Here is a 15433-nt window from a genome sequence, read left to right on the forward strand (position 1 = left end):
CATGTGCTTAAGCTTCAAGATGGAGCGGCCGCTGTACAATGCAATTGAGACTTAAGCCTCAGGCCTCAAGACGCGTGCTTATTATGCCTGCCTCGTACCCAACTTTGCAATTATGCTCTTCGTTTTTGAAGAGTTTTCCGCTGTAGATCTATGACTCTCGGTAGAAAATAATTATAGTCTTTGTCTATGCCCTCCTGTAGGTGTTAGTTACAGTTCTCGTTCATGAAGTCAATACAATACCCAGCATGTGTGGCACATTTTTCTATTGCCGTCTCAGGAACTTATCGAGGAGTAAAAAGCAGTTTGGTTTAATTGACACTTTCAGAGGAGAGCCATTTAAAGGTTAACATTTTGAAGAAATATATTATAAAAAAAACTTCTTTAGCTATTTGAATGGTGAATTTGAAGTTCAATTAAAATCATCGAACTGTTGATGCAAATACCAAATAAAACGGACAATCACAAAGAGAAATATCGCTTAACCTAAATATCCTTTCAGCCCGCGATATATTAATACATCATTATGTGATAATTGACGAGTCGCGTTTCCCGTGGTATACCAGAGTTGATAAAAAATAATTGAGGCGCGTAAAATACCTTTGAAGTGACAGCTGCGTCTTTAACACTGTCACTGGAGCGTTATAAATCTAGGGCCAAGCGCCAAATTCTCAACTGAACTGTCATTTACTATACTCGTCGACTAATTGATCGTAGTCAGTTTATGTTAAATTTGTGGCAGTTTAATCAATTATCCCTTTGAAGAAAAAAATACAATTGGCTATCGTCACAGTTAAAATTGTACAGATACGACTTGGGTCCATTTAAGCCATGATAATTAGCCTATTGATCGGGCAGGCTACGCAGTTTTGCTTTTGTATCAGAAAAAAATTGTTACGTTTTAAGGTGTTGAATTTTTGCCACGTTTCTTTGCAGCGGCTTGGCTCTGCCCCTGGCATTGCTGAAGTCCATGGGCGACGGTAACCACTCACCATCAGGTGGGCCGTATGCTCGTCTGCCTACAAGAGCAATAAAAATAAACCATACTGAGCCAACTTTTAAATAAACAGTAAAATACTATATATCTTTGTACTTTCATACACATCTTTCATAATATATGCGAGAGCCATTAAGTATATCATCTACAAAATTTCAATGCTCTAATTCTCCGGAAAGTTAGTTTAAAATTATAAGAAAAATATACTCGATCATAAATACAAAAAAGCGAGTTAATATATGTACACAGATTATAATTGGCCGGGATTGACAATTAGCTAAATGCTTCAATTCACCCCTTTTTTAAATGCTCCATAAAAAAGCCCGCTAATTGACTTGGATAAATCGCAGTGATGTGTTTTTAATTTTTTCATTCTGACACATATTTCGTAGTAAGTAATATAGAGACACGTCACACATTTAAGGCAATAGCAAAATTATACCACCGTTTAGAAAATTTCTAACATCATAAGAAGCCTGAATAGTTTATATTTCTCTCGACTGGATATTTAGTTTCAACATTTATGTATGGTTATAATAATAACGGTTAACGGCCGTCTGGTGTAGTGGTAAGTGACATGGTCACTACACAAGGAGGTCGCGGGTTCGAATCCCGCCAAGGGAAGATATTTGTATGATAAATCTAAATGTCTTTTCCAGGGTTATGGATGTATATTAAATATGTGTATGTGTATAATAAAAATCTTACATTTATTTCCGTTATCTAGTAACCTGTAACACAAATTCTTTACGAACTTATCACTGGACCAGTTAACGTGGCGTGATTGTTAGTAAATATTTATTTATTATTATATTGTTTATTTATAATTATAATAAATAAGCAATCAGGGATAAATTGCCTTATTTTTGGGGTACATAATTTTGTAAGGATTGTTATTAAGCACGTGCAGGCTGGATTTTAAATAAAAAGTATCGCTGGCCATTAACAAAGTAAGCTTCGATCTAACACGAGGTATTCAATCGACGTTTTATTCTATTGTCGTGAATTTTCAAATCATTAATCTTTGTGCGAACCATGGCTGTATCCTCACATAGTTTCCTTCGATTTATCACACGGCAACAACGTTTTGTTAATTGTCAAAGAATCTGTTCACAGCAATGATAATTTAAAAAAAAACCTTTTCTTGTCATTCTTTTTTTTTTGTTCATTGGGCATTAGATTTTTATATGCAGATTTTAATGTCCTAACGTAAATAGATAGATTCTTTAGAAACTGCAGGAGATGGATGCTAGATCAACCAGATTATGGATTTGGTGTATATCCGTGTATAGTTCCGTGACTTGCATGAGCGATAGTGACGACTTACCATTAGGTGGGCGGTATAACCCTCTATCAACAATGGCAATAGATAAGTACTGGAAATTAACTTCATAATTTACAGGTGGTAGGACCTCTTGTGAGTCCGCACGGGTAGGTACCACCGCCCTGCCTAATTCTCCCGTGAAGCAGTAATGCGTTTTGGTTTAAAGGGCGGGGCACCCGGTTTGACTATACTGAGGCCTTAGAACTTATATTTTCAAGGTGGCGGCATTTACGTTATAGATGTCTATGAGCTCCAGTAACCACTTAACACCAGGTGGGCTGTGAGCTCGTTCGCCCATCTAAGCAATAAACAATATATATCTACCTCCACCATAAATTTAACAAAACGTTTTTATAGAGGCCTCAGAAGAGCTACCAATAAACTTTTGTAACGTGACATCAGGATAATTAAATGCTCAAGATTCTTCTTCGAAAGCTTAAAGTAAACAATACTATAACTAACGGCTTTAGGAGCGTTGGGTCGATCATATATATTAAATTAATTAAGGCGCCTACTCTGAATAGTAATGGAACCGTACCGTGAACATGACAATCGATTATTTAGTTATTAGTGCTAGCTAAAATAGGCTAAAAATACCATAGATAACTTTATATTTAATACGTCATGTAACCGAGGGCCGTAAATAATTTTAAAAAAACTATGATAAAGCAGTATCACGCCTAACAGAAAATGAACATCTTTTTGAAGATTCTATGACCCCATGGACATGGACCCTAAATTGATGAGACTTAAAATATTGTCTAAAGATTTGTAATTTGGAATAATATTGTTTGTGCATTTTAAAAAGCCACTAAAGATATTTTATATTGTTTTTAATGGGGTGAATTGTGTTAGTTTTTGTATGAAGAAATAATTTTAGAGTTTGTACTATGATGGCACGTGGCCACAGCCCGATGCATTAGTTTAATGTAATTCACAGCACGTTCAACCTCACCGCTTACAAAGCTCTTGGAGTGACCGGAGATCGGACAAGATGGCGTGATATTAAGAGGATAAAAGATACAGTTGAAGATAGTCATGACCCTCAAAAATGAGGAGCACGACTAAGGGAGAAATCTTAGACTATTTCTAAATGTCCTCATAAATAATACAATCACGTATTTATCAATTTTTTGAAATGCAAATTTAAGAATCCTTGGCCAATCCCGATCAGTGTGCTTGTAACACAGTGCTCGCGTTGAAATATAGTGAACTGAAATAAATGCGAAATCATGGAAAAAGCTCGCCAAACACTGTTGTTGATCGAAGTGTCAAACAAATGTATTTTTATAATAATGTATCAAACAATTCACACCGGAAAACGAATAGCGGTGCTGGAAAACAATTACTATAAGAAATATATTTGCCAATGCTCTTTCCAATAAACGAGGTTTTCAGGGAAAAAGGACGCCTTTCGCAAGTTTTTTTTTTTTCGAATTCATGGATCCGAAATATAACGCACTTATTTAAATCGATATAGGTATATGCATAGATTACTTAAGTAGAATTGTTTTGGGTAACAGTCCATTGCTGCTTAGGTTTCGAGAACGTATAATCTATATTTCTTCTTCTTTACTGAAGGTAGGACCTCTTTTGAGTCCGCGCGGGTAGGTACCACCACCCCGCCTATTTCTGCCGTGAAGCAGTTAATGCGTTTCGATTTGAAGGGTGGGGCAGCCGCTGTAACCATACTTGAGACCTTAGAACTTATATCTCAAGGTGGGTGGCGCATTTTCTTTGTAGATGTCCATGGGCTCCAGTAACCACTTAACACCAGGTGGGCTGTGAGCTCGTCCACCCATCTAAGCAATAAAAAAATTAAGGTTATTACGAATCAGACATCAAATACATAATTCGAATTGTAAGAACATAGTCGAAGACAAAAACGTTGTGTCTGTTTTAAAAAAAATACACAAAACAGATATAGTAATTTTAATCGTTCATTTTCTAATTTTACATATTCATATTAATAATGTTCTCTGACTGGAAAGATATTGTTTTCCAAATACATAAAGTTTTATGGGTATTTGTGCACGTACATACTGCTTAATGTTTTTAATTATTTAATCTATAACCTACTACCGCAGATGGCCCAGCCGTCGTTAATATAAACCTGTTTGTGAGAAGCATAACGACAATTAGTGATATTAAAATGGTTAGTAATTACACTAGTGGTATAAATTTAGAAAGCGTACGTGCTACTAATTTTATTTTAATAACTTTTAAAATTACAACAATATGGCTGACCATTAAATACAGAGTAACTCAAATCAGAGCTTTCGAATCTGTCGTAGATATTTAAAAAATAATAATACTTAAAGCAGCTCCAATACGTTTTCGAAAAAAATTGGCGGGAATTTTTTTTTTTTTTATATTTTTATGTGTTATCTGTAATCTCTGATTTGGAGTATACTGTAGTTGTTTTTTTTTGTCGAATTGATAATATGATCGATTAATAACGAGGTAATTAGTTGTAGCTTTTTCCAATTTAAATAAGATAATATAAATGTGTGTGTGTTATGTATAAAATGTTTACCTTAAATACCTACCATCCATAATGGCCAGTCACTGCCGATAATTTTTGAATAAAGATTAGCTTCATGTTTTGTTACTGTCCATTGTTAAATTCTTGATGCCAACGAAGGGACCTCCCTTGTCTGAAGTGTAGTTGTTAGCGTGCTTTGTTCTGACTTTCAAGAGTTTTACAATCCAGGTGCTTGGATGGGTCGTTCGCTCGTCGGAAATCCGAGTGAATTTGAAAACTAAACCGAATTTTCACTGTAAATAAAGTCTAGAATCTTGAAAGCAGACACTGCCGATTCTAACTAATTGTCTTTTTTTTAATTCGTTTTGACAGTTTTTTTTTGTAGTACGAATGCGGGCGTGATTAAATTTGAAAAAAAAGAAAAAGTATCGAGTTTTATTGTTTTTGGTTTTTATCAATAGATAAATTGTAAAGCAAATTTTGTTTATTAAATTTTAATTGAAAAATTTACATTTACGTTTTCTTTTGTTGTACCTATAGCTCGGTAAAATTTTACGGTTGGTCTTTATCATTTTATAATGATTAGTCAGAGCAATAATGCAGTTCCATTAAAAGAGTCGATGTTGTTTCGGCCTGTCACGCGATCATTTCGCTTGTGAAATATCCACAAGTCATTAAATTGATGTTCGTATATTGCTGTTGTTTTAGTTATATAGGGCTTCCCAGAAAGAATGGATAATGCTGAAACACCTCATAGTAGAGCTATTGGGGAAACTAATTAAAAAATTAAAAAATATATTTCGTAGGTTGTACCCACATTTAAAAAATATATATCAAATTTCATGATTAAAATTTAAGTTCAGGTGAACTTTTATAAAAAATTACACTAGCTACTCATACGATTTCCTGCATATTCCTTAGTATAGTCCATGTAGAATATTATAACAACAAAAGCCTATGGATTTCAGTTATTTGTAGCTGTTGTATATTCTAGAATTTTTATTTATTTTGTGTCCCCAATAGCGCTACTATGAGGTGTTTCGGGATTGTCCATTCTTTCTGGGACACCCTGTATAGTCGATAGATCAAATAGGGCTAGTAGCTCTTAACCCAGCCTAGGTTCGAGACTTGAGAACCACCAAGGTTTCCAGTTATTCGGAAATAAATATGTTATGGACGCAAAGTTTGTCTACAGTACTTCGAATGTCATTTTTTTAATTGCCCGTCTGCCATCTTGAAAATACGTATTAAATGAAATGTCACTGACTGTCAAAGTTTTTTTTTTACTTTCTGACTGATACAAAGATATATCTAATTCAGATTTAGGATATGTTAATTTGTAGATTTAATAGTAGTGAAGCTTAGTTAAAATTACTTTTATGCTTAAATCTCGTGTTTATTATTTTCGAAGATTACTTATTTTCGAACTTTACAGTCCTCAAGGACGACTATGGCTTCCTTATTCGTCCAAAGTAATATGATGAGAAGACTGAAACGTAAAAGTTGTTTTAGTCGTGTCTACGACTTACGAAAGACGCAGACAATATCCCGTAGCATTTTAATATAAAATAACACAAAACAAAGTTTGTTAATTGCTTGTTTCTTAGAAAACGAAATGGCGGCAAAACAGACCTAGACTGAATAAATAAAAACAATCTAAATCAGTCATTTGGTATGTTTTGAAATAACAAGTGAATTTGAGCATACTATTAGTGGCTGTAGATACATGTTTAGAGTAATATTCAATTTCACTTTAAATATATTAGCACGCCTCTCCCTGACAGACCTACATGCAATACTGAGACCTTAGAACTTATAGCTCAAGGTGGGTAGCGCATTTACGTCATAGATGTCTATGGGCTCCAGTAATCACTTAACACCAGGTGGGCTGTGAGCTCATCCACCCACTTAAGCACTAAAAAAATAAAATACAAAAATTACTTAAAAATCAAAAGTAACAAACTATTTCAAAATGACGAAATCAGTATCGACCAAGAACATGCTACATTTTAGTACATTAAAGTGGATCCTGAGTACGTCTATGAAACAAACACTTAATTTCCGGTTCACATCGCTCCGTTAGCGAACAGTGAACAGTGAACAGTTTTTCATAATATTTTCCAAACTTTCAAATCGTTTGTCGGTAGTAAATTCAAATAACGAAAAATAAAAGTAATGTTACCGCCATTAAACTGCTGATGCGAGAGAAACAATGACAACACAAATAAGATGTTTCCATCATATTAAATCACTCGTACAAACAAATTAAAACTGACAATTGATTCTATGCGTTTTCGTGCTAGACAGAGAGCGTCGCATGTTTTGCGTTTAATGACGTCACACCTGCTGTGTGAAAGGGACAACAAATCCATCTAATAATTAATTTAAGCCCTTAGAACTCTCTCGAATATCTTGGCCGATTTGAATGATTTCTTAAACAGCACGTAGAATATGTAATTTGAATTTTCGACTCCTACATATACGTAATTAGACGTAATTAAGATCTCTTTTTTTAACTGAAATCTAAGAAAAAGTAACAAAACCTATATAAGATAGATTTGTGATTATATAAATAAATAAATGTATTGGATTTTATTCGAAGTCCTGCGACAAAACACGCGCTATTTGTAAATTCTTGTTCAACCTACGTTAGTTATTATTATTTTTTTAATTATTTTTTTAAAACTCACATTGGCAATTTATTTTATTTTTTTAATATTATGATCTCATTAATTTTTATCCAAAAATTTTACTGTTCAGTTTAAATTCATTATTATTTTTTTCAATTCTTTATACAGGGCTATTTATTATTCTTACGAACTCTATGCTCCACAAATAAAAAAAATATATATATTAAAAAATATAGAATATGCTTTTTTTACAAATCTGTCTCTTACGACCCGCTCTGTGACACACTAACACAAATTCCCATAAATAAGTCAATCTTCATTAAAATACATTAAAAGCTTTTTGTTTTAATACGCCCCTTAATAACAATTATTTGCCTCTTTTGTCAGTTCGTTCATCACGTACCTATTATTTTCTGTATTATTTATTTTATATAGTAGTTTAATTGTTATATCATGTTAATAAGTCATAGGTCCGAGAAACGGTACGAGGGGAGTTTGCCGTAAGCGTCATCAAACGCGGAGAGCGTTTTTCGGTTTAACGTAATGTTTAGGGTTTACTGTTGTAACTGTAATATGATTTATTCGTGATTTTGCTTGGTACATAGATGGGCCAGCGGTAGTCAGCGTCAATATATTTGTCAGGAGTATATCAAAGATCGATGACGTCACAATGGTAAGTGCAAAACAAAACAAGGACGTACCGAACCGCGTCTAGTCTAAAAATTTATGAAATTTGTGATTATGATTTATTTAAAAGCGGTCAACGACAAGTCAAATGAATGGGCAATTCCCTCCTGTGTAATTGCAATAGGAGAGACTTACCCGCCATGTGTGTAATTCTTTGTATATTTTTCCATATATTTTTTTCTTTTTTCTTTCCTTCGATTCCACCTTTGGCGTTGACGACCAAAATTGTTTTTAGCAAAGCGCCCGCCCTGGGCTCATCGCGGAGCCCTATCGTTGAACCAACGTTATGATTATAATAAATTATGATTGTTATTACATTATATTATTTGAAAATTTTGAAAAATCACCATGACAAATTCATACCGTCGATCGATTGATTTCTGTTTATTAGTGAAAACATACATTTTTTTATTATACTTTTTTTTATCCAAACTTTTTGGTTTGTATTTTAGACTGGCTGGTTGTCCTTGTGACATCATCTCGGAGGCTTCCGTCAATGGAAATGGACAACGATTCCTATACACTTCAGTTTCATAAAAAGTTTTTTTAGCATCTGACATTTCATCAAAAATAATTCGTTTTGTTTTACTACCGCCACGGCCCCATATACGTAGTTAGGGTATGATGATTTTATTCTGAAGCGGTTAATAAAAGATAATTGTTTTGTTTGTCATTAAGGCGATGCGCCAACGTTAGTTCGCGTCAACATGTATCTGCGATCCATCAGCAAAATAGATGATTACAAAATGGTGAGTGGTTGCAAGTAAAAGCTGTAACCTGTGCCACTTTTATTATAAAACAAAGTTTTTTTTTTCTCTGGCTTAATAGCAATGGAATATATGTACATAGTATACGAAAAAAAACTTTTTATAATAAAATTGGCCGTTGAAAAGTGAATATTTGGCGATATAATAATTTGCACTGTGCTATATAATATTCTCAAGCTATTATCGTATTATTTATTTATGTGTTCGTGTTTGGTTTGTTTTATTTGTGCACCTTTATGTTGTGTTCCCGTTGACTTAGGTTGTCCGTTTTTGATTCACGATTGACGTTTCTTTTTTGTATCTATTGTCGGTCGACATAATTATTATTGGTTGTGAATTTATACGTGGTGCGGAGCCGCGCTGACCAAATGTCGCTTTGAAACAAACAAAAAATTAAATAAACAAACTTTTTTTTTAATGTGAAAAAAAAAAACCAAAAATTTTGTATTTCAAAAATTATTGATTTTGTTAAATTTTGAAATGTTGAGTTTGTTTTTTGTTTTTGTGTTCTTTATTTTTATATAATTTGTTTTCTTATTTGTTTTTTTTTTGACGTTTTATTTTCCCTCCCACAAGAGAGTTACTTGTACAAAAGAAAAAAAAAAGAAAAAAACCCGCGAAATACCCACCACCACTGATGGAATTGGCACTATCTACTAAATACGTAGCGAGCACAGAGTTTGCCACAGCAATGAGAACCGCTTCTTACTGCAACCGGTATTAACTGCACCGAAAGACAAAAGACTGTGTGATTGCGCATCAATTGGGCATCTCTTGCGACATCTCTTGCACTAGGGGCTGTAGGGCGGCGGAGACGACCTAGCTTCACCACCGACATCCGACCACATCACTGCGGCCCGCACCCGCATCATTACACTCCTTATTTCTAATTTTCAACACTTTAATTTTCGACAATCATGCTTTTTTATTTGTTTACCCGCATTCCTTAAGTTGATGGGGTGTCTATATATATACATATATATATAATAAAAACTATTTTGGTCGTGTTATTTGACTGTAATTAAATGTTTATATTATTGTCTTGTTCATGTGAATTTGTGTTGTGTAACATACGGGAGTAGCGTCGCGCCCGCATTCTGTTCGGTGCTCGCTCGCGGCCCCGGGCCTCCGCCCCACGAGCGGAAGCTAGACGTACTTGTAGCCCTAGTTAAACTGGCCGAATGCGCCTGCATGAAGGTGTCCAAACATTCCACCGACGAATGCTGGTGACGCGGACGGTGAGTTCGTTTAAGTCGCTTCGCTTGAAGTGCATGCGTTGTTTGGCTGGCGCCGTCGAAAGTTCTAGAAGTTATCTTTTGGAGGGCGAGTGGCGTTGACCCGCTATCCGCCGGGGCACCCTCAATCCGCGACCCATCAATCAAAGTCAGCGCTATCACTACTTCGCATCATCAGATCGAAAATCGTTTCCAAAAGCTATCTTCGGAACGAGCATGTTATCATTATTGTGGGTTTTGCTCGCTTTGACTGTCTTTAATGTACGATAATTCATTTGACTTGCTCCGTGACGTCAAAGGTTCGATCCTATTGATTTGTTTCTCGTTTATTACGGCCTATTGAACCTTTGATGTCATCTATTGTTTAGTGTTAAATGAAGACTCAGTTATTTGTGTCAGTACGCGTCGTAAGAGTTTGTTTCTCATTAAGATCCACGAAGCACCGTGACAGGATATTGGCACAAATGCGACTCACGTCAATATAATATAATATAAATAATAAAATTAAATCAATACTATACTAACGCATTCATTTAATTTAATAGCAATTTAATTAGTTAAAGTTACAACGCCACTATCCAGCTCATTAGAGTTCATTTTGAATAGTTTTTTTGAATATATAACGATACATACAAAACAGCAGTTAGAAATAGTTTGTCGAGATACACCAGAGGATGTGGCTTTTCACAATACTTGAATAGAACACGTAATCTGTGATGGTAACTACATAATGTGAACTTATTTCAGGAATACTCTGTGCAACTCACGTTCAGAGAACAATGGCTGGACGAGAGACTGAAGTTTAACAATTTAGGAGGTGAACGATTTTGACTTTAACATTATTTACATAATATATTCGAGAGATTTGGTATGTCTTTTATGTAATGTGAGGAGGGGACGTCCTAAAAGGACTGTGTGTAAGAGGAAAAGGGTATGGGTGCGAAGATGACGCATGATAGAAAATTGAATGGAAATTGAGGGCATATTGCGCCGACGCCATATCGAGGGGTGAAAGCGACATTTCGATTAACACGCGACATTTATCTTTGTAATTAAAGGTCCATTTTATTTGGTATTAGCATCAACAGTTGAATGTTTTAAATTGAATTTCAATGAAGCTTACTCCACTGACATTATTTTTTGATAAGATTTTTCCAAATTTATACTTTAAGTGGCTTCTTCTATATAGATGCAAAAATTTCGCTTACACCTAAGAACCTTTCACCCCTCGATATAGCGGGATAAAGTCAAGAAGAAGAAGTTTGATGTGACTTTAAAGATAAAGGTCTGGTGTTCATTCGAGTCCATATGTCGTTAGGACATAGATCACAGAGCCGAGACATTCGTACGTATTATCTGGAATCACTGCGTTCACCAATAGTGCATTTCCAGAGATCTTTGCCCCATACCGTGGAATGAACATTTTCTTCGACGTTATTTGACGACAGCAGGTAGCAGTGGGCTGCGGCTTGAATATGTGCCTGGCATTGCTTTGGTCTATGAGCTATGGTGACATTACGCCATCACGCGGGCCATGTACTTACTTACTCATCTGATATAAAGAGACATTAGTCATCTGACGCGGTAGGCAGCGGCTTGGCTCTGCCCCTGGCATTGCTGAAGTCTATGGGCGACGGTAACCATTCACCATCAGGTGGGCCGCATGCTCGTCTGCATACAAGGGCAATAAAAAAATCTGAGATAAAAGGCAATAACTGTGATTTTAACCACACAGTGCCACAAAAGAACCAACAGAATTGAAGATGATTATTAATTGATTTATTGTAATTATTTAGTCTATCTATTAATCAACAAGCGCATGGTTTTTGCTGAAATAGTAATACGATCTTACTTCGGCCTAGGGTTAGTTGGCTACCAGACTCAATTAAAAACAATAAATGGGTTTGTGGTTTACAAACTCTAATGCATCTTTTTCCGTGGATGTCAAGATCTTGTTCCGTGAACGCTAATATCCAGCTCGAGAAACCAGTCTAGTTAGTAATAGGCAGGTAGACAACATACCCCACAGCCAGAAATCAAGGAGCTTAACAAATTTCATAAGGACCACTCATGTGCTTTTGACTGATATACCCATTCGACTTAGATTTCATTTTTATCTCCAGGTCGTCTCAAATACTTGACGCTGACCGAGGCCAACAGGGTTTGGATGCCCGACCTGTTCTTCTCGAACGAGAAGGAAGGCCACTTTCACAATATCATCATGCCCAACGTGTACATCAGGATCTTTCCGAACGGGACCGTCCTGTACAGCATCCGTATCTCTCTCACTCTGTCGTGTCCCATGAACCTTAAGCTGTACCCGCTGGACAAGCAGACCTGCTCCTTGAGGATGGCCAGCTGTGAGTACTTCGATCTTAACACATCTAGAGTCAGAAAGCCGGAATCTGGTGAATTGAACCATTCAAATTGTAATTAGTGCTACATAGATATAAATAGGCAATGGTAAAACATATCAGAGCAATTGTCTCGTTTGCTTTTTCAACCGATGTTCTCTTTAATATTTTGTTGTAGTTACAATGTACGGATAGATTCTTTCATTTCAATGCAAATAAATATAAATGGCGTGACTCAATCGCCATCTTTAAAATGCTTTTCCGCGATCACGTTATTCATTCATTTTCAAACATTTTAACGTCTGGTTGTTTGTGTATTTCTAACCCAGACTAAACGTGAATGGCCTTCACAGATAAAGCACTAACTAATAAATAAATGGACATTAAAACAACTATGTTATTGACTATTTGTGTCTGTTCAGCTACCCTGTTCGACAACACTGAAAACGAAATTCGTTTTTGAACAGACTGATTGGTATTTCACAAATCAAGATTGCAAAATCCGGTACCCAGTCATATGTAGTGGTGTCATTCTTCAGCCCGTCTCCCGCAGTAGAAAACTGGTGTCCACGCTTAGAGTGGAGAGTAGAGGATGCTTTTTTGAACAACAACAATATGATGTTGAAACATTAAATACCAAAAATTTATTGTGGAGTGTTAACGCTAAGGCCGATTTCTTCCATACAACCTACAAGATTTGGATGTGAGGTATATAATTCTAGACGGCTGGACCACGGACGACCTCGTGTTCTTGTGGAAGGAAGGCGATCCAGTCCAGGTCGTGAAGAATCTCCATCTCCCAAGATTCACTCTGGAGAAGTTCCGCACCGATTATTGCAACAGCAAGACTAATACCGGTATACACTTAATACATAAAAGATCAAAGTTGACGTGGCCTAAAGGATAAGACGCTGCGTGCGTTCGTATCGAGCAATGCGACTAAGCCGGTGTTCGAATCCCGCAGGTGAGTACCTATTTTTCTAATGAAATACGTACTTAACAAATGTTCACGAATGAATTCCACGATGAAGGAATAACATCGTGTAATAAAAATCGAACCCACAATTTTAAGTTGCTTATTATAATTATTAATGGTAGGACGGATTGTAAGTTCGCACGGGTAGCCATCATCACTCTGCCTATTTCTGCTGCGAAGCAGTAATACGTTTCGGTTTGAAGAACAACTGTTGTACTATCGAATTGAAACATAGAACTCATGTCTCAATGTGGGTGGTGGCATTTGCACTAGGACTCCAGTACCCACTTAGAAACAGGCGAGCCATGACTCGTGAACACATTTTAGCAATAATAAAAAACAACTGATAAGTAATGTGTCCTCATAAAATCCGTTCTAAAGACATTTTTTACAATGAAAATTTCGTTGGAACAGGCGAATACAGCTGCCTGAAGGTAGACCTGCTGTTCAAACGCGAGTTCAGCTACTACCTCATCCAGATCTACATCCCGTGCTGCATGCTCGTCATCGTCTCCTGGGTCTCCTTCTGGCTCGACCAAGGAGCAGTCCCGGCCCGAGTCTCTCTTGGTACCAAATCATCAATTACGTCAATCTAAATATTAAGCTTAATCGTTACAATATGTGGGTCCTTGAAACAAATCGTTATTTAGAGATTTTGGTGTAACGTTTTTTTCTCAGTGATTTTATGTGCCATAGTTTTTACCTTCAAATTGGAATATTATGCTAACGGTCTTATCAAGAGACTCCCCATCACGAACAAGGAAACGTTCGTACACTCCGATAAGACTATAAAACTTTAACATTGATGAGATATCATTTCAAGAATCCCATCCTATTCAAAGGTAATATAAAAGGTTTATTAAAATTAAATTAGTGTAGTAAATTTCCTGTCAAGCATTTCTCAGGTAAATCTCTACCATTGTAATCAGTAGATTGCAAATAGTATATATCTATATTAGAAACTGTATTTCTTTCTTATAATTACTTAGAAGAAAGAGTGACTGAGTGAATAGCATCGATCACATTTAATTTAAAATAAATTTCCATTCCTAGGCGTGACAACCCTGCTGACAATGGCCACTCAGTCATCAGGCATCAACGCCTCCCTACCGCCGGTATCGTATACAAAAGCCATCGACGTCTGGACGGGAGTCTGTCTGACCTTCGTCTTTGGAGCTCTACTGGAGTTCGCCCTCGTCAATTATGCGTCTCGCTCTGACATGCACAGAGAGAACATGAAAAAAACGAGACGGGAGATGGAGGCCGCCAGTATGGACGCTGCCTCGGATCTCTTGGACACGGATAGCAACGCCACCTTCGCTATGGTGAGATCAACTTTAATTTGTTTTTCGTGTTGATTGCAAATTTGCCCTCCAGCAGACACAGATCCGAGCTTGGTTACTTGTTGCTGAAGAACGTCCTTAAAACATTACCACCGATCACAATTTGTTATGTTCATTAATCAGTGCCACTAGTCAGAAGACGCTTTGAGGATACTCGTCACAATAATACAGTCCAAAACTATTCGCTGCTTCACTGTGTCAAGATAATGTATTCATCATCGGTTCAAGTAATTCTAGAATTTACGATGCTAAGTAAAAATAACGAAAATAGTATTCTGGAAATATATTATGTTCGTTCTCCCTGACTGGTCTGCAACTAACAGAAACCTCTGGTCCGCGGTGGCGTGGACACTAAGATGCGACAGTGCGAGATCCACATCAGCCAGCCCAGGAAGAACTGCTGCCGGCTCTGGATGTCCAAGTTTCCCACGCGCTCCAAGAGGATCGACGTCATCTCCAGGATCACGTTTCCTCTTGTTTTCGCCATTTTCAATTTGGCTTACTGGTGAGGTTTTCTATTATCTTGTATACTTGTTATTCCGCGTACTGATAAATTGAAACTTGACTTTGAATATTTTTTTACCTGTCACGTAAACGTACTTGTCACGTTCTTACTGATGGTAGGACCTCTTGTGAGT

The 15433-nt window shown here is 36.4% G+C and overlaps 1 protein-coding gene across 7 annotated transcripts in view; it reads left to right on the forward strand.

Annotated features, from left to right (window-relative positions):
- Positions 1–15433, forward strand: part of GluClalpha (glycine receptor alpha 1) — a 47771-nt gene that overhangs the window by 27147 nt on the left and 5191 nt on the right. Inside the window, exons 4-10 of one of the 7 annotated variants that reach the window (XM_089728833.1) lie at positions 4406–4473; positions 10870–10939; positions 12246–12482; positions 13199–13333; positions 13867–14019; positions 14506–14777; positions 15119–15300. In XM_089728833.1, coding sequence (XP_089584959.1) covers positions 4406–4473; positions 10870–10939; positions 12246–12482; positions 13199–13333; positions 13867–14019; positions 14506–14777; positions 15119–15300 — 1117 coding nt within the window. Of the gene's footprint in view, positions 1–4405; positions 4474–8038; positions 8107–8798; positions 8870–10869; positions 10940–12245; positions 12483–13198; positions 13334–13866; positions 14020–14505; positions 14778–15118; positions 15305–15433 lie in introns of those variants that run through there. The other 6 variants (XM_089728836.1, XM_089728832.1, XM_089728835.1 and 3 more) reach the window with 6 other exon arrangements.

This window comes from Bombyx mandarina, chromosome 07 (assembly GCF_030267445.1).
Source record: "Bombyx mandarina strain Sakado chromosome 07, ASM3026744v2".
NCBI lineage: Eukaryota > Metazoa > Arthropoda > Insecta > Lepidoptera > Bombycidae > Bombyx > Bombyx mandarina.